Source organism: Dipodomys merriami, unplaced genomic scaffold (assembly GCF_024711535.1).
Source record: "Dipodomys merriami isolate MVZ:Mamm:240054 unplaced genomic scaffold, mDipMer1.0.p SCAF_4, whole genome shotgun sequence".
In the NCBI taxonomy this organism is placed as follows: Eukaryota; Metazoa; Chordata; class Mammalia; order Rodentia; family Heteromyidae; genus Dipodomys; species Dipodomys merriami.
Genome location: NW_027205603.1, coordinates 54021572 through 54045789, shown reverse-complemented (window position 1 = coordinate 54045789; position 24218 = coordinate 54021572). Strand labels below are relative to the sequence as shown.

Sequence of the window (24218 nt, the reverse complement as noted above, 5' to 3'; positions counted from 1 at the left end):
TGCTGGGGAATCGAACCCAGGGCCTCATGCATGCAAGGCAAGCACTCTACCACTGAGCCACCTTCCCAGCCCCTGCTTTCTTATTTTTTCTTGAGTGGTTTTATACACTAGTTATATTGAGGTTTGTAAAGAATCCATCTCTATGAATTTTGCCTCTGAATAAAAGACAATCAATGGGGTTATTTTATTCTTGGTAAAGTGTGAAGAATATGTATATATATATATATATCTACAAATATATATATGAAGTAAATATATATGAAGTGTATATATATGACATATATATTAACTGAAAGAACATTGTGAGGAAATAATTTGCTAACAAATTTAACATGATTTGTATGAAGAGAACTGTGTAGCTCTCTCCAGCCTTTCACATCAAAATGTTCTAGAAAAGAATGCAACATTTCCTGTCAAATGTGGTCCATGTTGGCTTCACGCAGCTCTGGAGTCTTGTGGATGTAGGACAGGAACAGACAGTTAAAAAATAAAGCAGATACTCAATACTTGGGTCTGTAGAGGAGTATGAGAAAGCAAAAATGCAACAGTTTTATTAGATCTGATTTCTAACACAACAAAATTAGAAGAGAAAAAGTACTATAGGGTTAATTGATATTAATGTGTAAGGCCCAGTGAAGATTGAGACAAAATGTAGAATCCAATTAAAGCTGCTGCATTACAAACAAGAAACAAAAAAACAACTTTGATTCAAGTTGAGATTACTGGATCTCCAGTGGACCTACAATTTACAAAGCTACAAGGTGGCTTATTTTCTATGACCTTGATAATGTAACAGATTTCTTTTTTTTTACTTTCCTCAATAGCCTTCTATTACCATTCATGGTTTTCTGCATTTGAGATCTCTCTGCTAATTTATAAAATTGGAATGTAACTGTTGATTTTAGTTCGGTGTCTCTGTGAAATGCACTCTGCTATCCACACAATATTTCTCATTTCTTGTTCCTTCAGCTTTACATATGCATAAAATACTCCATAATGGAATTGCCTATTGAATGCCAGCACATTCATTTGTACCTGATGAAGAAAAAAAGAAAAAAAACAATTTGTACCATGAACTAATTTCAAATATATATGAAATATTAAGCTACAGTTGAGCTTCTGCTTATTTGTATTAAATAGTGTCCAAGCTGAGTCAAATAGAGGAATACAGAGGCAACTTGGAAAGTTCTAAAAGGAGAATGACACTTTTTAAAAAGTTGTTTATGGGGGTGGTGGTAGGGCTTGAATTCAGGGCTTGGGCACTGTCCTCATGCTCTTTTTGCACAAGGCCAGTGCTCTACCACTTTGAGCCATAGGGTCTTTTCTGGTGGTTGATTGGAGATAAGACTCTCATGGAATTTCCTGTCTGGGCTAACTTTGAACTGTGATCCTCAGATCTCAGCCTCCTGAGTAGCTAGGATTACAGGTGTGAGCCACTGGTACCTGGAGTGACACTCTGACAGCTAGAGATCACAGTGGTTTATTGTATGTCTGTGGACTCACAAGACGGGCTTCAAATCTTAGCAGCTCCCTTGATATAAAGCTTTCCAGCTGTTTTTTTGGACTGTGTCTAACTTTGTAGTCATATTTATCTGGCTTCCAGCTAGTGGGATCACCTCACTTAGTTCAAATATTACTTTTGGGCTGTAACTTTATAAGTTTTGAAAAGATATTCCAGCTCTCTGACTCCTCTCCAGGGTAATGTCACAAGCTTCTGGAATTTAGACTGAATAGTCAAAGCTTTTTTAGAATAGTCTGTGGTGACTTTCCATTCTGTTCAATTGTTTTTATCCTGCAAAAGTTAAGTGAGCAAAAATATTTTTTCCAAAAAGAATTTGTTATCTGGAGTAAAGTCAAAATTGAGCAATTTCTACATTTTTTTCCAATTGGCCATTTAGGACAGGAAAAAAAAATACAGGAGAGAGATACAGACCCTCACCCAGCTCTGAAAATTTCCAGCAAAATTATCAGGAAGCTAAGGCTGCCTCTGTTCTCAGGAACAGACACTCATTTCTCTGCCAAGTGTAGCTTTCTTCTCCAGAGAGGGGTAGCAGCAGAGAATTCTGAATGATCCTGAATGTAGTTTTAATTCTTTCTACAACAAATACGTTGGAGCTGTTGGAATATGTCGGTTACACAGTTACAGGATGTTCCTAAACTAGTATCTGTAACTAGCCTAACCTTGAACTTTGGTTCTTTATTAATTTCAGTCAGATTGAGATGGACATGCCAATGTATTCAAAGAAACAGATGCACTTAGAAAATTTCTTGGGATTTATAGGAATTTACTTATTTAGAAAAATAACCATCTGTTTATTAATAGTACAGTAGCCCAGGAACTGCTTATCAATGGATTCAATAATCTTCTGCCTTTTTAGGAAAGGAGATGATTTAGACTATCTGTGGGTGGATTTCCAAGAGAATAATTCTTAAGGGTTATAATTGTGCCCATGTGTTATAATCATGGATAATTCCTTCTTGCGGGAGAGTTGCATTAGAGTAAGATGAACCAAACATTGAGGAGAGTCAATATTCAATTGTACTAATATCCTAGCTTTGCTTCTCTAGTCAACTGGTTATAGAAAAGCTATATTCCATCAAATTTCACTATGTCCTGTCTTTATGCATAGGGCATTTCCATGTGGTGTTGTCTATCATTTGTGAGTCACAGTGCCTGGGGCGCTACAGCAGTTACAAATACACTGTTGACTCACAACCATCGAGTTGGTCAATTGATCCTTGGTAAAAGGAAATCTTGAAGAAAATACTTTGAAAATTTCCACAATAAGCTAGGCGCCAGTCAGGATGCTGAGATCTGAAGATCATAGTTCAAAGCCAGCCCAGGCAGGAAAGTCCATGATACTCTTATCTCCAATAAACCACTAGAAAACTGGAAGTGGTGCAGTGGCTCAAGCAGTAGAGTGCTCATCTTGAGCTGAAGAGCAGGGAAAGTGCCCAGGCCCAGAGTTCAAGCCCCACAACTGACCAAAAAAAAAAAAAAAAAGAAAAAAAGAAAAACATCCCACAATAATAGAAAAGCATATAAACGTATGTCATACCTCATGCTCATAGAAAACATCTTCTAATGTCTTTGCCCCATTGCCACCCACTGCTTCAAACAGAGGCTTGTACACCTTAAAAGCAAAGGCAAGAGATCAATTTTACAGAAATATTCATATAAATATATATGGATATGTTGTTTAGAAATGTACAGATGGTACTTAAAAATTTATACTGGAACATATAATTTTTTCTTCCTGATTAAAACAAATCAAGATAATTCAAGAGTCTGTGGAAATTTTAACCTATTGGCTTATTCAGAAATATCAAGGCAAGGCTTAGTGGTAGAGTGCTTTCCTAGCATCCATGAAGCTCTGGGTTTGATTCCTCAGTACCACATAAACAGAAAAAGCCAGAAGTGGTGCTGTGGCTCAAGTAGTAGAGTGCTAGCCTTGAACAAAAAAAGCTCAGGGACAGCGCCCAGGCCCTGAGTTCAAGCCCCAGAACCAGCCTACCCATCCCCCACCCCCTGCAAAAGAAAATACCAAGGTAAGATGCAAGATGAATTCTAGTGTCACTGTACACTTTGTGATTCTTTCCCCCTTAAGTTCTTGGAGTGCTGTAAATATTTGTAGTTTGGTCCATATAGGTGCACAGGTACTCTGAGATGAGAGCTGCTAAAACTACCCTAAAATTTCAGGTGAGGAAGGGGTGGAAATCTGGAGAAAGCCCAAGTCATAATAACACTGATGAGTGCCATACAATTACACTTGAGATATTGTAAAGGCTTATCAGAACTCCACAGGAAGAGGTGAGTGTCATTCTAGTCCAGGAAAAGTCACCCATGGGATCTGCACATAACTATGTGTAAGCCAGAGGAAACAGGGTCTGGGCTAAGTTGTGAAACTGATCTGAGAAGCTCAGGGCTGTCTCAGATCAGATAAATGCTGGAGGAAGGACATAAGCAATTCTCTTTCCTCTTCCATACATGGATCCTTACTTTCCCTATAATGCATATAAATATTCTGCCTTAACTCTATTTCCCCTTTGGATACTAGAAAGGACCACAAGGTCAGGCTACTTTATATAATGTTGACCTGAGCTCACATTTCTAAAACACCGCCCTAGACTCTAGGGAGAATGTGCTTTATCAAGTACTTCAAAGAGCTTTCACATGACCATTCCTTAGAGATTTAAACAAGAATTTGCTTGCCAAGAACCTTAAGGGGAGGGAAAAAAAAAACTAGCTTGGACTAGAACATTTCTTCAAGAAAGAAATCTACAGTAAGAGAGACTGCTTGCTACTTTACAGACATGACAACTTCTTTGACTGAAAAGTATAAGTTTGATGTGATGATAGCTTTTGAAAGAAATCCACGGGATGAAACAGCATAGTTTTTTGGGAGGACATGGTGGAATAACATACTCCATAAAGATCAGCCACTCTCTTCATCTGGTCAAAGTCTTCTGCTTGAGCCAACAGGCGCAGCCCCTCAGGATAGAGCTGGCCGCAGGTTGGAAAGAGGGTCTCCCGGTCTTCTTTGCTTAATTCCGTGCCAAAGGAGTTAAGAGTGATGATAAAAGCTCGTCTGTCCGCCTCAAACTGAATTTGCAAGACGTAAAATCAGTGCAGTTGAATTATCTGTTAAATGCTGCAAACATAACCTGAAGTAGACAAATTCTGGCTTTCCTTTCCCCAACCTACGTCGAATTATGATGCAGACAGGTGTTATTAACATTCTTTTAGTCTCTTTTGTAGAAGGGAGTAACTCTGCCTGCCAGAAGAGGATTGCATAGCACTGCGATGGCCTACGACTCCTAAAACCCCACCAAATTTATTTTCCGAGCATCCTACAAGGAGCACAGAGACTGTTAGCGTCACAAATGTATTTTCCATAAAAAAGGCAATAATATTTACTACAGTCCAATCAGGCATAGAATAAGATCATGTGTGTGGAAGTGCCTATCGGGGTGTTTATATTAAAAGAAAGGACATGTCATACATGTTTGTTTATTTTTAATTGTTGCGATTATTGTTATTTGTGGTGCGAGGCATCAATCCGTGTCTCATGTAGGTTAGACAATTACCCTACAATTGAACTATACCTAGCCCACCCCCTCCCTCCCTCCCTCTCTCTCTCTCTCTCTCTCTCTCTCTCTCTCTATATATATATATATATATATATATATATGTTTATATATTTATATATATTTAGTTATAGGGCTTGACCTCAGGCCTAGGCACTATCCCTAGGCTCTTTTGCTCAGGGCTAGTGCTCTACCACTTTGAGCCACAGCTCCACTTCCAGTTTTCTGGTGGTTAATTGGAGATAAGACTCACACAGACTTGCCCAGGCTGGCTTTAAACTGTGATCCTCAGATCTCAGTCTCCTGAATAGCTAGGATTACAGGCATGAGCTACCATATGTGATGAAATTTTATGCTAATTACCATTTGTTTGTGCTTTCATGATTTTTTTTTTCTTTTTGAATGTCTTAGGTTACATATAAAAATAATTAGCTCTAGCTGGGCACTGGTATATGATGCCTACTACTGAGTAGCCTAGCTACTCAGGAGGCTGAAATCTGGAGGATCACCATTTGAAGCCAGACCAGACAAAAAAGTAGAAATGACTTCATCCTGTAAGTAACCAGCAAAAAGCAGTCTGGAGGTGTGGTTGAAGTAGTCCAGTACCAGTTACTCTGAGTTCAAACATCAGTACTGCAAAAATCAGTCATCAGTCAATCTATCAATTAAGCTCTGTAGCTAAGAATTATATGGCTTAGGATAGGTCATCTTCCTTACAAGGTCTGTTTCCTTGCTTGTAACATGAGGGGATTTGGCTATATGATCATCAAGTTTGCAGCAGGGGTGGGGGGTGCTGGTGGCTTACGCCTGTAATCCTGGCTACTCAGGAGGCCGAGATCTGAGGATCATAGTTCAAAGCCAGCTTGGGCAGGAAAGTCTGTGAGATTCTTATCTCCAATGAAGCACCAGAAAACTGGTAGTGGCGCTGTGGCTCAAGTGGTAGAGCACTAGCCTTGAGCTGAAGAGCTGAGGGACAGTGCCCAGGCCTTGAGTTCAAGCCCCAAAACCAAACCAAAACAATAGATATTCAAGTCCCATCTTCTCTGTGCTGAATCCTGAGTAAGCCTGCTTTTCCATACCAAGTCACATCTCTCTATTTCCTCTAAACCATGTCTTTCTTAGATTATTTCTTTGTTCTTGCAGTCCTATTCTCTTGGTTGTCCATTCTGTTTTGGATGACTGGTTTCAGGAGTTCCTTCTCTACATACTTTGGGTGTATGTAGAGTTTCCAGTGCTAGGTGTAGGTAGAATTTCTGGCTCTCAGAAATTCTTCTCCAGGTCCTTGGATTGCCCTGCGATTTCCCCATTGTTTTGAATTTTACATCTGTAGTTTGCATTCACTACATGCTCCTGTCTGTGAAGGATCATATTTCCCTTGTTCATTGTTCAGTTTTGAACAGCCACTGTCTGTTACAGGACTATTTTAGTTGTTTTTTGACTCTAACAGAACAGTCAACTTGTGAAATTCCCAGTTTTCCCTACAATGATGGTATTGAAAATCATGGCTTAGTAGCTTTCCTTTTGTCAACATTGGGGGTTGAACTCAGGGCCTCGTGCTCTGAGCTTTCTTGCTAATGGCTGGTGCTCTACCACTTGATCCATGCCTTCAGTCTGGCAAAAAATCAAAAAGCTGGTTATTTGGAGGTAGAGTCTTGAAGACCTTTTTCTGGCTTTGAATCATGATTTTCTATGTCTTAGCTTGCTGAGTAGCTAGTATTTGGCATCATCAGAAATGGAAATGAAGAGTCTCAGGCCACAATCCAATCCCACTGAACAGGAATCCCGAGTTTAACAAGATTCCAAGGTCATTCCTATGTGTATGAAAAGTGAAAAGAATTGCTCTAGGCTATCTTTCATTCCTTTCATGACTGTCATGAAAAAAACAGGCTTGCAACAAATTTTACTGGCGCTCTTTTGTTAGAGCAGGTGTTTCCTATCAGAAGGAAAGTGAGAGTGAGTTCCCTTTGACCCTTTGGATGATAGTCATGGAAATGACACATGGGCCAGAATCAGGGAGTGGCCTTATTTGGAAACAAAGGCAACTGCTTCTGGTTACTGTGTACAAGAATCTTGTCAGTAATTTTTAGAGCTTCAGGAATAAGAGAAGAAATGCAAGTGGGAGATTTCATGGAAATAGAAATCTTAAATAGCTGGGCGCTGGTGGCTCATGCCTGTAATCCTAGCTACTCAGGAGCAGAGATCTGAGGATCATGGTTCAGAGCAGCCCTGCAGGAAAGTCTGTGAGACTCTTCAACTAACCACCAGAAAACTGGAAGTGGAGCTGTGGCTCTACCGGTAGAGCACTCTCCTTGAGCTGAAGAGCTCATGGGACAGTGCCCAGGCCCAGAGAGTTTAAGCCCTACAACAGACCAAGAGAGAGAGAGAGAGAGAGAGAGAGAGAGAGAGAGGAGAGAGAGAGAGAGAGAGAGAGAGAGAGAGAGAGAGAGAGAGAGAGAGAGAGAGAGAGGAGAGAGAGAGGAGAGAGAGAGAGAGAGAGAGAGAGAGAGAGAGAGAGAGAGAGAGAGAGAGAGAGAGAGAGAGAGAGAGAGAGAGAGAGAGAGATCTTAAATAAACATGAGGACAGCAGGAGTAACCATGGAGGTATTCTCTTAGATGTTCTTTTAAAACATTAGGGTTTTATGAAGAGAAAAGGGCAGAGCAGATAGCATTGAAGATATTCAAGACAACAAGAGAAGTCTTCCATATTCTATCTCCAATGAACCATCAAAAAGCTAGGTTGGAGGTGTCTGGTTCAAATGGTAGAGCACCAGCCACAAGCAAGATTGTTGAGTGAGAGTGTGAAGCCTCAATCTGGCAAGCCCCTACACTGGCAAAAAGAAAGCTATTGTGCCTTGACTTTGAGAAGACAACAGTCGAGGGAATATTGGAGAGTTGTGAACGTTCCAAAATTAAAAAGTCTCTGTTAGAATTGGTTAACATATTTCTATGTGGCAGCCTCAGGCTATTCAGAATTGAATAATGAACATCCAATGCATATTTGTTTCATACTGAAGCTTAGCTTATTTCTTCCTTGTCAGATATTATTACCTTTGATCTCTTATTATTTCCATATACTACAACTGTATGCATACCTACCTTACCTTTTTTTTTTTTTTTTGCTGGTTCTGGGCTTGAACTTAGGGCCTGGGCACTGTCCCTGAACATGTTTTTTGCTCAAGTATCACTCTAGACAGCCCGAATACAATTAAATAGTCACCAGGTTACTGATGTTATATGACCAACATGTCACTTTTGACATTAAATATACCATGAAAAAAGTCATTTATTTATTTAATCCCATTTTCTGTGTGATATAAATGCGGACAATTTTTTAAGCTCTATCAGATTTTTACTTCAAGGATTCATTTTGTTTTTGTTTTTAAAATTTCATACGGGCGGACACACCTATGCTTGTAATCCTAGCTTATGCAGGAGGCTGAGATCTGAGGATTGTGGTTTGAAGCCAGCTGAAGCAAGAAAATCTGTGAGACTCTTAATTCTTATAAATGACCAAAAGCCAGAAATGGAGCTGTGGCTCAAGTGGTACAGCATTAGCTTGAGTAAAAGGGAGCTCAGGGTCAGCGCCAGACACTGAGTTCAAGCCCCAGAACCAGCACACACATACACACACACACACAAAATCAACAGAAAATAACAAAATAACTGAAAATTTCTAACTGAAAATTATAATGATTATGCCAGGCACTGGTACCTCAGGCCTATACTTCTTTAGGAGGCTAAGATTTGAGGATCATGGTTCAAAGCCAGCCTGGGCAGAAAAGCCAGGGAGACTTTTATCTCAAATTAACCACCAAGAAGCCAGAAATAGAGCTGTGGCTTAAGTCATAGAGTACTAGCCTTGAGCATATAGCTCAGCAACATTGCTCAGCCCCTGTGTTCAAGCTCCAGGACTGGCACCAATAAACAAACAAATAGTAATAGATGGTTTAAGAGCTAATTTTAGTTTATGCCATTGCAGAATATTTAGTTAAAACATATGCAAATAGGGCTGGGAAGGTGGCTTAGTGGTAGAGCGCTTGCCTTGCATGCCTGAGGCCCTGGGTTCGATTCCTCAGCACCCCATAAACAGAAAAAAACAGAGGTGGCGCTGTGGCTCAAGTGGTAGAGTGCTAGCCTGGAGCTGAAGAGCTGAGGGAAAGCGCCCAGGCCCAGAGTTCAGGCCCCATAACCGACAAAAAATAATGCAAATGACATTTATATATTTATATATCACTGGTTAGATTTTTCTTGAAATCAGGAATCTTCGAGTTGTTTGAATGTCTGTCCACTGTTAAAGTCACGGAAACTGATTATCTAGTGATTAAAAACATTCCTTAGATAAAAGTTAGTCTCAGAAAGCCCATATTTCTTTTATTACTCAAGTATATGCAGAGACCAGAGAGAGCTGAATATTCAATATTCAGTGCTAGCCACGCTGCCGAGCCTCCCATTCAACCGCTGTCCCAGGCATGGGCATGTTAACCTTCTCCCAAAAGAAACTCCGAACATAGATGTGATTTATGGTGAGAAAGAAGAGTTAAAGAGTGTAAATACCAACTATAGAGGTAGATATCATAGTGGATTTGACTCATAATTAAATGAGTTTGCCCACTGTGACCTGTTTGACTGGTGTGTTTATGCTGGAAATTAGAATGTTCCAGAACTGTGTAGTACAACCTGTATTTTAAACCTTACAAAGTTATTGTGGATGGGGTTTTGTTGTTAAATTGTGGGGGTTCCCAGCTGCCAATATCTCCTTTTTGGGTGAACTTTTTAAATATCTATAGTTCATCAACTGATTATACTATGTAACATTTTAAATTAATTATAATCTAATTTCTTTATATTCCACCAAAATGAATCATAACAGAATTTTTGTCCACATTTTTCTTTTTATTTTGGAAGTGTAGTGGGCTTTGAACTTGGCTAGGCAAATGCTCTAGCAGTTGAGCAACATTCACAGCATTTTTTTCTAAGTTTTTTTTTCTTTTTGCCTGTGTGGGCATTGGATAACAATCCTCCTACTTCTGCGTTTTTTATTTATGTTATGTTATTTATTTATGTTATTTATTTATTTATTTCTGCCCGTTGTGGGGCCTGAACTCAGGGCCTGGGCACTGTCTCTGAGCTCTTCAGTTCAAGGTGAGTGCTGTACCACTTTACCACAGCACCACGTCCAGCTTTTTCTGCTTATGTGGTGCTGAGGAATTGAACCCAGGGCCTCGTGCATGCAAAGCAAGCACTTTACCACTGAACTACCTTCCTAGCCCCCTACTTCTCTTTTATAGCAGCTAAGATTAAAGATGTGTGCCACCATGCCTGGCTTTGTTTTTGAGATAAAGTATCCTTAACATTTTCTAGGGTTGGCCTTGAACCTCTACTTTCCCATCTCCACCTCCCACATAGCTGAAATTGCAGGTGTATATCACCATGCCCAGCTCTTGTCAACACTTAACTTTTTGTGTGTTTTCTTTTTGTTTTTGTATTGTTAGGGCTTGACTACAGTACCTTGTGTATGCTCTACCACTAAAATACATATAATAAAATGTAGTACTTATTTCATTTTTAGATAACTAAGATTAAAAAAAAGAAAAACAACCTAAGCAGACTCAGAGAAGTGAAAGTCTGAGAAACTCATAATGATGCGGCCTAGAAAAGTTCAAAGAGTTTTACTTACCTGAAGAATGGGGCACATAACCTCTGCTGTGACATCACCATGATCCTTACAGAACTTATAGAATGCCTCAAGGTAAGACTTAAAAAGAAGAAAAAAAATCACCAAGTAATAAAATGAATAATTTTCCTCTTGGAAATTTCTAGATGAGTTTTCATGGTTTAATTAAATGCATTAATGGCAATTGAATTATTTCTCCCACAGGGAGACATTTTATAATGTGGTTGGAAGAAACTTTCACATTGAAATATTGTGACATAGACTAACACAGAACTCAATAAAAAAGCAAAGGTAAACTCATAATTACTCCACAAGCATTTTCCCCATGGTTCTTGAGTTATTTCACATGGTTAATTCTGGCTAGAATTCCAACAAGAATGTTAATTCTAATAGGAGTGTTAAGTTCTTGTCTGAGCTCAGCAAGTGATTTTCATGGCCCTGACCTTTCTTCTCTTGGAGACACATGTGGGACATATTAGAAAGGCAGGGTCTGGGCTGTAGGCTGTAGGCTGCCTGTGTTTGAATTCCAACTCTGATTGGAATTAACATTGGTTAACTGGCTAATGCCAAAGATAGCGGACCTCTCCATGCCTCGATTTAGTCTCAGAGGAATGGGCACAAACCGATGTCATAGCTGGGTGGTTAGGTTGAGTTGAAGCTTCTAAATTGTTCATATAAGTGCTTTCTGAGTTATTGCTCAGAAATGCTCAAGGCCTATATGTCTTTATAAAAACAAAACTTGCCTGCGAGACCATGCTTTTGATAAGAGAGATGCCTCTTTACGAAAAGAAAGTTTTCTTGTAATGCAATGGTTTTGAGGGAACATGTATTTGATCATAACATACTATATTCATAGAGCAGGGCAGCACATATTCATTTATTCATGAGAATGTCCAAAAGTACTTCACTGTATGAAGCAGATGTTAATCATCTTATGATACATAGGGATTTTTCTAGTGAACCAGGCAGACAGTGAGATTATGGAGTGGTACATATGGCATCTTGTCCACCAGTTAGACAGTCTGATATACTGAGTTTAATACTTCATGGGCAGACTGTTAAGATACAAAGATTCTACCAATAACAAGACTGACAATAAAGATGAACACCATATAACAGAAAATGTTCTATATGCTGGTTGCCTTAAATAAATTCATAGGGCTCTCCTCATTCTTTTAGCCTTCTCACCATCTCCCAGACACTCACTTTTATACACATAGAGCATAGCACAAGGAGCAAGGAACACAGAAGCACAGATATGCTATTTCTTCCACAAAACTTGCTAGCTGAAGGAAGGTGACATACACACTTGTAACTAAAAGACAGGCCAAGACAATACAAGACAGATTCCAAATCTTCATAGCTTCTTAATGACAGAAGCTGGCTAATGGGCAAAGTAACCTTATTAATGAAGAACTCAAGCTACAATAGACTATGTACTTGAAACCATTACCTTGTATAGTTTATTACGCAGTAATTCAATATTCAGTTCATCTAGAGTATTTTCAGACATACAGTCTTGAAAGAATGGAGCTGGAAGCCAGAATTAAAACACAAGATATATGAGTCAGAAACAAGACTACAAACTGTGGAAAGTGTTTCCTGATCACAACCCCCTCTGCTCAGTGCTAGTGACAATATTGTGGAGTTATAATGATGGGAGTTATTATTCATTATGTCTTGAGTACATTATTACTTGAGTACATTTTAACTTATTTAACTTATATATATTAAAAAAAATATATATATATATATTCATTTCAAACTTACTTCATGAAACCCTTCCTCCCTACCCCAGATTATCTAACAGCAATGTTTACCATCTGCCATTAAACTTATACCAGGCCTTGACTTGTACTAAAACTATGTTTTTATTTAGTTTTCAAACCTTTATTATTGTAAGATAAAATTATTTCTGCAATGAGGAAACCTGAGTGAATAGAATTTCCTCAAGTCATCTTGCTGGGACCAGGCAAAGCCTGGCTTCATTTCTGACCCTGTGTCCACATGGCTGTGCTGCCCAAGCCATGGGCACTCAAGGTGACACAAACTTTTTTATTTACCTTTTTAAAATGTCTGTTTTAAAAGGCCAGTATGTTATCTGGGGTTGTAGGCTCACCCAAGTCCTTAGCACATCACTCTTTAAGTGTTATTATTATTATTATTATCATCATTACGTAGTTATCTAGAGGTTTATGGCAGTTTATGAGCACAATGCACCTTGATAAATGTTACCATTTTAATCATTCCCTTACATCTCTCTCAATGCACTTATCCCTTCAAGTTATCTGGCTCCATTTTCATGTATGTCCATTGAATTTTATGACTGGATTCATCCACTCTTTCTCTCTCCATTCATCCACCTCCCTCCTTTTGATCTTGCCCTCCTCTGGCAATGCACATTTCAGCTTCCTGGTATTCATTTTGCTAGTCTGCAAGTTAGTTGTCCAAAGGAGTGACACCATTGGAAGTATACCATACATTAATCAGATGGTTCATGTGGAGAAAGCAAAGTGTTTTAATAAATTGATCAATGGCAAACTGTTACTTCAGATGTCCTAACAAGAACAGATATAAAATGCCAGACTTATCCCTTTAGCACTTTGCATAATATGATTATTGTCAATGCTAACTTATAATTCACATTCATTTCATTGCCTTCATTGGTTTGATAGACACTCCTAAGCATCTCAGAAAAAAAATGACACTGCTAAATCTCCTAAAACAAAATGCTCCCTGGACGTGACATTATTTACACAGAAGTTTAAAATGAAAGGACAAGAAATTAAGTACATAAAACCAACCTAGAAAATTAATATTTTAAGAAATGATAGGTTCTATCACTCACTGGCTCCAGAGAAAGTACAAGGCTTTAGAGGCTGAGAGGTGAGCCAGAGTTCCTCTCTGCTGCAAATGGTTCTTATGTGACCCTGGGCAGGTGGTTTCACTGGCGTTCATTTGAAAAGTGAGGAAACAAAATTGGATGCTTCCTAATGACTCTTTCACAGCCAGGAATCTTCATCGTAGAAAATTGCATGCATTGAAAAAAACTGTGAAGTCAGGTGCATTTCATAATGACTGTCACCTCACAGGCAGCCATTCTATGCATATATATTCATACCTAATGGTGTTTCAACCAAGACAGCATTGAAGAGGTCTGAGGTGGTGTCTGCTATGTTCACTGCCTCCATTTCTGTGAAACGGCCCAGGGGGTGGCACTTAGGCAGAATTTCTTTCACTGATTTTTTTTGCAGTGCTCCATTCATCAGTAGAATCACATTGTCTATCATGTAGCTGCACCTGGTAAAGAAGAAGATTTGATTGTGAGGGAAGCAGAATAAGATAAGAAGCACTCCATGGTGTAAAACAGAGACCAGGTACACACTTGCATTAAAAAAAATGACTATTATTTTGCCAAAACAGAAAATGATTATCTTTTTATTTTAGACTCTAAAGCTCTTCATTCATTTGTTTGTTTGTTTGTTTATTTATTGTGTTGGTCATGGGGTCTGATTTCAGGACCTAGGTGGTATCCCTGAACTTTTTCATTCTACCACTTGAACCACAGATCTACTTCTGGCTTTCTGGTGATTAATTGGAGATACGAGTCTCAGACTTTCCTGCCCAGACTGGCCTCCAACCATGATTCTCAGATCTTAGCCTTCTGAGTAGCTAGAGTTACAAGCATGAGCCACCAGTGCCTGGCTCAAGTTTTTTATTTTAAACGCTGTGGGTGGGGAAAAATACTCCAGAAAAGATTATATTTTGGGAAAAAAATCAACTAACTAAAGTTAAATTAACTTTGGCTGGTGTAGTGGTCCTTATGTAGTAGAATGAGGTATCAAATTATTTTTATTTTATTTTATTTTATTTGTGAACATACTGTACAGAGGGGTTACAATTACATGGGCATCAAATTATTTTTTTTTAACAGTATCCACTATTGTCTCAAATTGCTGAGAAACACAAACCTGGAGTATCTTACTGAATTAAACACTGACTGGTTGAAGCTAGAATAGAGCCTAAGAACTGAGGATTCTAAATGGGTGGATAAAACATTTTGTATTTCTTTCTTCACTTTGGACTAGATACTGCTCTAGATTACGCACCCTATATTCCAAAGGATATAAATCCTAAAAGCTCTAGAGAATTCTAAAAAGAAGTGGTAGAGTGTCAAAAGTCTGTCAAGGTAGACATTGAAACAGACATTCATAGAATGTCTTCCATGAGAGAATCTTCCATGGAGTGTGTTTGTGGGAGAAAGAAGAGCAAGGAAGGCAGAAGCAGCCCACTGCTGTATGTAAAATGAATGGGAAGTTAGGAGAGAGTGTATATACTAAAACTTGGTTTTAAAGCAGGTCAATCCCTGTTCTCTAGCTAGGGGAGTCTTAGATTTTACGTTTTAGTATTCGTGTTCAGGTTAGAGCATAAAGGTGAGTGGAAGCCATAGGAAAGAGGCAATGGAGAAGGTGAGAGATGAGAAAGTCCACTGGTGAGCAGAGGTTTGACCAGACTGAACAACTGCCACAAGACAGCTGTGAAAAGATGCCACACTGCTCCAGATGAATTGACCTTGCCACTTAGCAGGAACGTCACTGAAGCCCAGATGCCTAAGTTACAGACGTCCTGACCAAGACTGCATTCCTGAAAAGTGAGTTTCCTTCACTGTGGAACTGGAAAAATTCCAACCAGAGAAGTTATTGGAGCAGACAATCATCCTTTATTAAAAAGTGCATGACTGTAAAGTTTCTGCACCTCCCCAGCAGCAGTACCAATTTACACATAAGGGAATTTTAGAATCTTCTTTTTTATCTCTTGAAAATGATATTAACATAGAAGTACTTATTTAACTATCCCTTTATGGCACAGAAGCGATTACCTGGGAGAGAAATTGCCAGCAGTTATTAATCCTTAGCAGACTCTACATATATAATTGTTCCCCAGCATCTCTGTAATGTAACAGTGTATGAGCTGCTAATGTCCCAATTTACAGATGACTAGTTGAATGACATTGACCAAAAAAACCAATGTCAAAAATATAAGGAGGACAGTGCCCAGAAGTAACATACAACCTTTGTCTACAGTGTGGACTGAACATGCTTATTTTAACTAATAGAAAGGGTAGTTCCTATATGGTAAAGAATAAGAGCTGTATAGATTGGATCTGATTTTATTTCAAATCATTCTTTGAGTTGCCTTTTGTTTCTAAAGTGAGAAATGACAGCAGTTCAGATAGATCAGAGAATGCAGTGAAATCCATGGGTGTGGTTCATGCTGGAGGTAAAGGAATATATCTTTCCTTCTCCTCAGCCCCTTATCCTAATCACACACCTTTGTACCAGGTACATCTCTGTCACTGCTGGGGTAATGAGACAATACACCCAGAGAACAATTGACTTTCCTCAATTGTAATCTTTATAAATCTTCAAGGCTGTATAGGGCAGTTGGGAATGAAATAATGTGTTGAGTTTCAAGGAACCGGATTACTTATCTAGTTCAAATCCTTCAAGTTTTAAATCATGTTCCTCATAGGTAGTGACACAGCCAGGATTAATGACTATTTCATTGGGGTAATTTTTCACCTATTCATGAGCTATACAAACCTGTATTTTGAATTCTCTTTAAATGTTTTACTCTATAACTCTGATATTTGGCAATTGTGAAAATCCTGAAGTCATGTGAAACAGAGTTAATTTTTAAAACTTTAAGTTGTAAGAATATTTTAGGCAGGGCATGACGATGAATGAATACCTGGCACTTGTGAGGTGGGAAGATTTTAAGCTCAAAGCCACCTTGGATTACATATCAAAGTCTGTTTTAAAAAATTAGATGTAAATGTTAAATCTTTCAGAGGAACTTGCTATGTAGCAGGGATGACATGTATGTTTCTACTCAAATCTCCCAGTGGTTCAATGCCATAAGGACAATTTCTGTCCCTACTTCATACTTAAGAGAACCGAAGCATCGAGGTGTTGCCTTGACTCAGGAAATAGAAAGACTTGGAAAAAAATCATATTAAGTGAAGTACACTAGACCTAAAGAAACATAGGCTCCATGGGTTCCCTTATTTGTAATAACTAGAATATGTTTAGGATAGTTCTAGCAAAGGATCACAATAGCTCAATAGCTATGTACATATGGCCATATAAAATGATGCTAATCAAAATGAACTCCAAGATATGGAAATGAGAGATGGTGTGTGTTTGTGTGTGTGTGTGTGTGTGTGTGTGTGTGGTGTTTGCAGTTCTTTTTTCTTAGTTTCTTTTTTTTTTTCTGATAGTTTATCCCCTTGTTTTTACTGTTTTTGATTTTGGTACCCTGGTTCTTATATATGTTAATCTGATTTGGGGAAAGGAAGGGGAATAACAAAATGGTGAGACAAAGGACAAAGGGTGAACCAATTCAAGAGTGATACAAGACACTATGCTGGATATGAACTTTACAACTTAGGGGGCAAGGAGGGAGTTGGGGGCAAGGGAAAGTGGGAGAAAATGAGGAAGGGGGTAACACTGTTGGACAAGAAATGTGCTCATTTCCTTACTTCTATAACTGTAACTCCTCTGTATGTCACCTTGACAATAAAAAAGAAAATACCTAGATCACAGCTCTAACTTGCTGATAAGTAGATACCACCATTTACCTTTTACTTTTTTGTGCTGGTACTGAAGCTTGAAGCTTGGACCTTGCATTCTTGCTCAGCACCTTTTCTCCAGGCTCACAGCTAGTACACCACTTGAGTCTCACCTCTACTTCCCTGTTTTTGTTGTCTAATTGAAGATAAGAATCTGTGGCTCAAGTGGTAGAATGCTAGCTTTGAGCTGAAGAGCTGAAGGACTGTGCCCAGGCCCAGAGTTCAGGCCCCATGACTGGTGAGGTGGCAGCAGGGGGTGGGGGAGGGAGGAAGGGGGTCAGGGGGAGGGGGAAGAATCTCATGTTTGTCTGCCCAGTCTGGCTCCAAACTTTGATTCTCAAATCTTAGCCTCCTGAGTAGTTAAGATTGCAGGTGTGAGCCACCAGAACCCAGCCCTAAGGTCCCTTGTAGAAGTGCCCACCACCTCCTCAGATGTTTCAAATGTCTAGACAGCTCTGAAACTTGTCAATAAACAATCATTTTTTCCAAAGCTGTTTTAACTCGGGCTCCCTTACAAGGTTCAGGTAACAACATCTTAAGTTAGACAAGAGTTTTAGCATTTCCCTCTGGTCTTAAGAGTTGGTCTTTCCCTTCATTAAAAAAAAAAAACCTTGTTTAAGGATATTGAAATGAGCTAAAATATATTTTCCATATGTTAATGACCAAATCTGAGGCTGATATAACAGTTTTTAAATGAAGACATAACATAGGACTATAACTTGCTACGTTAGAGCTTCTGTGGATAAAATTCTTAGCACTTCAGTGTCAATGCCAGGGCCTTCTTCCCTCTTTAGAAGCAGATTTCTTGCAAATCCTCAGCTCTAGGCAACATTTGTGTCTGGAGCCTTAGATTACATTCTTATTTATTTATTTATTGCAGGCAAGTACTCCATCCAAAGCATATCCCCAGCAGTGCTCTATATTCCTCTGCTTCCTTTCAGTGGATGTCAGTGCTTGATTTCCCCACAGGCACTTCTGTCACACAATCTCAACCTGAATGGCCCTAATCTCTTTCCCTTTCTGTGTGATCTCTGTTTTTATAGGCCACATCACTGTCTTCCTTCTAAAAAATATGTATCAGTGACTTCCTTCTGCCTTTGGTGTAAAACAAGACTTTCTCATCCCGTATAGAAGGTCATTTATTAATTGCTCTCTGATTATTTTTTCCAGATGTGGTGTAGATAAAGTCATTGAAAAGCCCTTAAAATTTTTATGGGCCAGGGATGTAGCTCAGGGAATGACTGCACAAAGCTCCAAGTTCCCAGGCATGGAAAAAATAAAAGGTCCACTTATAGAAAAAAAGAATAGGATAGACCTCTGGAAAGTTCTTAGGGTCAGACAGGAGTCTTAGATCCAGTGAGAATTAGTCAGAATGGTGAAAAGAAAAAGTGCCATCAAAATAAATGTGAAGGAAGTGGCACTGTGGCTAAAGTGGTGCACTAGCCTTGAGCTGAAGCGCTGAGGGATAATGCCCAGGCCCAGAGTTCAAGCCCCATGACCGACAAAAACAAACAAACAAACAAATAAATGTGACAAGAACACTGGCAACTGTAACAGCTATGTAGAGTTAGAAAAGGACTGGCAAACTATCCATGGGCTTGAGCAATCACCGAGGTTTCAGTGGCAGGATGGAGTAGAAGCAAACATAAAGAAATGAGCAAATAGAAGGTAATAGAACAATACAGAATAGATAGTAACATGGGCTGAGATGAACAGACTTTACAGGGTCACTGTGCAACTTCAACCAAATCATGCATACAAGGTTTGTAAAATCAACAAAGGCTGTCACAGTAGAGGGAGCCTGATTTTAGAGCAGATAAACCTGATTCTAAGCCCAGTTCTACCACTTCAAAACCAGTTTAACGAGTACTCCATTTCCTCCATTGAAGGATAGAAATATTTATCCAGTTTTGAAAGGTTGGCATTATGACTAGAACCCCACAGGAACGTGTAGCAGACTGCTGGCATGATGAAGGAGAGTCTGCATTCTGAGAAGATGTTACAAACTGTGTGATCTTTAATGTGAAAATTTGTTTTTGTTCTTTTATGTGTTCTCCCTGGTTTTACATTTAGTTGTAGTTAAAATAACCTTTCAAGTAGGGGGTGGTGTGTAGATGAGAAGCTGTGTAGTGCAGTCATGTGGAAGACTAGAACATTCTTGCCTTTAATCACATTACCTATAGGAGATTTGCTCCTGGGTTTGATATATGCATATTTTGAAAGCTTATTACCACTCTGCATCTTCTTGTTTTGAGATGAGGTTGGCCTCAAACTTGTGATCTTTTTGCCTCAGTCTCCTGAATGCTGGGATTACAGTTGTGCACCTGTTCTGCAGTTGGAGCCCTACATGTCTTTCTGTGGTCACTGTTCTATGTGATGTTTTCTTTAAGAAATCTTAATTTCATAAAGTTCAGTGTTACCTAACTCATTTCAAAATATAGGATCAAAGTATATTATATGCACATGTGTAAGAAAGGAAACACATTATTTTGTACAATAAATACACACTAATGAAAAACAAACCCAAAAAAGAAAAGCAAAACAGTGCTTGCTGAATAATTGCAAATGACAATCACTTTTGTATTTAATAAGTTGTGAGAGGCACTTCATGACTCACTCTTCTTCCTTTGATTTCAGATGAATAGCAAACAGCTTGGTGATTATGACAGATTCATTGTCTAAAATATCCTAGTAAGTTATGGCTTAGTCATGACAATCTCCCTTCAATCAGCCCTTGATTGCTATAAGTTCCTCTTTACCTCTCAGGCCCCATCAGCAGTCCTCTCTCTGATAAATCTACTGTATTGCAATCTCTACAACCATGGTTCAATTCTGCTTTAGGTGAGCAGAACTCATTGATAGGTTGACTAGATCACATTTGTAAATATGGGAAAGACACCGGGGACCTAAGATGTATATACTGGAGTACTTGTTCATTGTGAAGCAGGTGAAATGTATTTGGTCCGCTTTTCATAAATTACTTCATTCCTCAATGCAGCTCCTTGTGAAAGACAACATGCACCCAGAATCCAAGCCCACCGATGATTTATCGTGACATGACCAGAAAGGGGCCATGTTAGAAGTACTTCCCAATGGCTTGTTTCACATTGCTTCACATTTCAGAATGTGAAGGGTTTGTTCAGCTCAGCACTAACCACACGTGCTCACATGGGGAAGCTCTGCTGTTCTGCAGGATTTGCTGAATTGTCTGCTGAGATTCAGAATATCCCCACACTCATCCTGCCCCCTCATGCATTTTTTTTTTTTGCACATTTCGTATTTCTCTGAAGGTTCTCTTTTCTTTTGTTTTCCAGTAGGGGAAGTGAAATTTTATTTTATAGAACAATTTTGCTATCCCATTCATTTTTCTTATAGTATACACACACATACACACACACACACACACACACACACACACACACACACTGAAAAATTACTCAGTAGTTAGCATTTTTCCTTATGAATACATTTTAGTTGATCACTGGGCATTTCCCAAGCCCTTGGTAGCCTGGAGTTTTCAAACTATTTAGTGTTTAAGGTTTGCCATCTGCTTGCTTTGGACATTCCTAAAACTTTTTGTGCTTTTCAACACTGGTGTCTCCATTGGTGTCTTTGTTCCTGTTCTTCCATAGATGTCTAAAGATACTAAGAGTTGAAACCTTTTCCATATCTTAAGGCCTTATCCAAATTCATATTTTTTTCTTAATCTTAACTAATGACATCAGTGAAAAGTAGCATCTCTATCTAACTTTCTGTATACCTGGGGCAAAATTCATTTTCAGTATTGGCAGTGGTAGTGGTAAATACAAAGTATAGTTGAAATTTTCATTCACAAATATTTAAATATTATATATATAATGTGTATAATATTTAAATATTATATATATAAGCTGTGCCACAGCTCCACTTCTGGCTTTTTTTTAGGGGGAGGGTCCGGTTGTGGGGCCTAAACTCTGGGCCTGGGTGCTGTCCCTCAGCTCTTCCACTTGAGCCACAGTGCCACTTCCAGCTTTTTTCTTTTTTGCTTATGTGGTGCTGAGGAATCAAATCCAGGACCTCATGCATGCAAGGCAAATGCTCTACCACTGAGCCACCTTCCCAGCCCCACTTCTGGCTTTTTTGGTAGTTAATTGGAGATAAGAATGTAAGACTTGGATTCTAAACTTTTAATTCTGCCGCTTTCAACTGTGTGCTTTTGGATTAGTCATTTTACATGTTCATTTCAAATAAAGTTATTTATAGTTTTATACTCATCTTTATTGATTGTGAAGACAGAAGCTTTATCAAATGCATTTTAAGGACTCATAGAGGCCTGGATTCTATCTCATACAGAGCATGGACACTATTATTTTTTGATGACTGATTAAAAAAAACCTTTCTCTGTGTTTACAGAAGTGTATTACCTCATTGGGTAAATAGAAATAAAGGGAATAACTTGCTACCTGTAATCTTACCTGAGTTCTCTTTCTAGAACTTCTAGCCACCTGTTTCTTACATTATCTGCAGTTTTTCCATCTAAGAGAATTACTATAGTACTAAAGAAATTGGTCTGTCTTTTAACTCAGTATGGGATATTCTAGTAATCCAGAGATAAACACCAATTAGGTGATGGCTCTTGTTATTAAACACGCTTGTCTATCATAGGTTGTTCTCCACATGGTCAGGTATAATGGTATTTCTCTCTCTCTCTCTTTCTCTTTTTTTGTGCCAGTCTTGAGGCTTGAACTCAAGGCCTAGAGGCTGTCTGCGAGCTTTTGTGTTCAAGGCTAATGCTCAGCCACTTCAGCCACAGATCCATTTCTGGCATTTTTGTTGTTGTTATTGTTCTGGTGGTTATATAGAGATAAGTGTCTCAGACTTTGCTGCCTGGGCTGGTTTTGAACCAGGATCTCCAGATCCTAGCCTCCTGAGTAGCTAGGGTTACACCTGGGAGTCACTAATGCTCAGCTAGTATCTCATTTTTTATTATATTCAAAATGCCAGTCATGACAAGTTTTGGAGCATCCTAAATTGGGTGTGGTGATATGCACCTATAATCCCAGCATACAGGAGCCTGAGGAGGGGGATCATGAATTCTAGGTCAGTTTGGGAACTTGTCTCAAAAACAAAGCCTAGCTACATAGGAGGCTGAGGTCTGAGGATCAAGGTTTAAAGCCAGCCTGGGAAGTCAAGTCCATGAAACTCTTATCCCCAATTAACCACCTGAAAAAAACAGAAGTGAAACTGTGGCTCAAGTGGTAGAGTGCTACCCTTGAGCAAAAGAGTTCAGGGACAGCATCCAGGCCCTCAGTTCAAGCCCTAGTATTAGCACACACACACACACACACACACACACACACACACACACACACACACACACACACACATGCACACAATAATAATAAGGATAATGATAACAATAATAAAGAAAAAAATACAATCTATACACCAAATGGCTTACAACTGTAATCCTAGCTACACAGGAGGACAAGACCTGGAAGATTGTTCAAAACCAGCTGGGGCAGAAAAATCTGAAGACACTTTGTCTCCAAAATCATCAGCAAAAGACCAATCTGGAGAATAGTTCCAGTGGTAGAGTGCCAGCCATGAGTTAAAAAGAGCCAAGTAAGAGTGTGAGGCTTTGAGTTTAACTCCCACTCCTGGCAAAGGAAAGCAAAACAAAACAAAACAAAAAACAAACAAAAATGAAAAAGAAAGAAAACAAAAAAATTCAATAGATAAAAGGGAATGATTAAATAAATTATGAAACACTCAACACAATAACATAATGACACATATTCATTATATAAGACAGAGCTTTATGTGCTTCTGTGGAAAACTTACAATAGATACATTAATCCATGTAGCATGATCCTAGTTCTTTTTTTTCTTTCTTTCTTTCTTTTTTTTCTTTTTCTTTTTTTTTTGGTCATGGGCTTGAACTCAGGGCCTGGGCACTGTCCCTGAGCTCTTTTGCTCAAGGCTAGTGCTCTACCACTTTGAGCCACAGCTCCACTTCTGGTTTTCTGTTGGTCAATTGGAGATGATATTTTAGCATCCAATAGAGATGTTGTGAGAATAAGTGACTAAAAGGTATAAAATAACCATAAAAGTACTGGTTTCTAGTGAGTATCAAGTAAATTTTAATCAAAATCTTTAAAAACACTTCTTTTCAAAAGTGCCTCTTTTCAATTAAAGAAAAGTAAGGCAAAATAAAAGTTGGGCAATAGATATTTGGATTTGTACCAGGGTAGATTTTAGTCTCCATCCTAAAAATGAAGGGTATTGGAACAACCTAAAATCTTGTTTAGACGAAGCAACTGTTAGACAAAGGCGACTACAGGTTGCTGAGGTCAATTGCTCCCCCTGGTGGATAGTCCATGGCTAGCCAGAAAGTTGACAAGTACATGCCCTTCTTGGCCTTGCTTACAATCCTACTCTTCTGCATTCATCACCTTAATAGCCATAACCCCAGGCAGTAATTTTGCTGACTTCATTTGGCATCAGCAACCCAACAGCAGTACTGTCAAGGCCAGTGTTTTCTTTTTCTCTCTGCAGGCTTTGCCTGGGTATAGTGTCGTTCACATAGAAACCTAAGACATTTCCACAAGTCTGAGCTGAGGCCTCACCACCTGTCCGAAGCCTTTGCACAGGCTCACAGAAAAGACTTTACACTGGAACACACAAAGAAAGTTGGCAGCCATTTCTGTGCACCGAAGCCTGTCTTATTCGTTTGTCTAGATGTCTTTGGTAGTGTAAAGGGAGGCACAGAAATGGTACTCCTTGGAGACTGTTAAAAATGAACTATACAATGTGTGGATGAGATGTGAGGAAAACACTGGGAGT

The 24218-nt window shown here is 39.0% G+C and overlaps 1 protein-coding gene across 2 annotated transcripts in view; it reads right to left on the bottom strand.

Moving 5' to 3' along the window:
• Positions 1–514: 514 nt before the first annotated feature.
• Atp6v0d2 (ATPase H+ transporting V0 subunit d2) overlaps positions 515–24218 on the bottom strand; it is a 40189-nt gene continuing 16485 nt past the window's right edge. The window contains exons 3-8 of one of the 2 annotated variants that reach the window (XM_069991010.1): positions 13884–14062; positions 12216–12295; positions 10766–10843; positions 4427–4603; positions 3060–3134; positions 515–1035 (exon numbers count right to left, since the gene is read on the bottom strand). In XM_069991010.1, the coding sequence (XP_069847111.1) occupies positions 874–1035; positions 3060–3134; positions 4427–4603; positions 10766–10843; positions 12216–12295; positions 13884–14062 (751 nt within the window). In that variant the 3' untranslated portion in view covers positions 515–873. The remainder of the gene's footprint in view (positions 1036–3059; positions 3135–4426; positions 4604–10765; positions 10844–12215; positions 12296–13883; positions 14063–24218) is intronic. The other variant, XM_069991011.1, reaches the window with a different exon arrangement.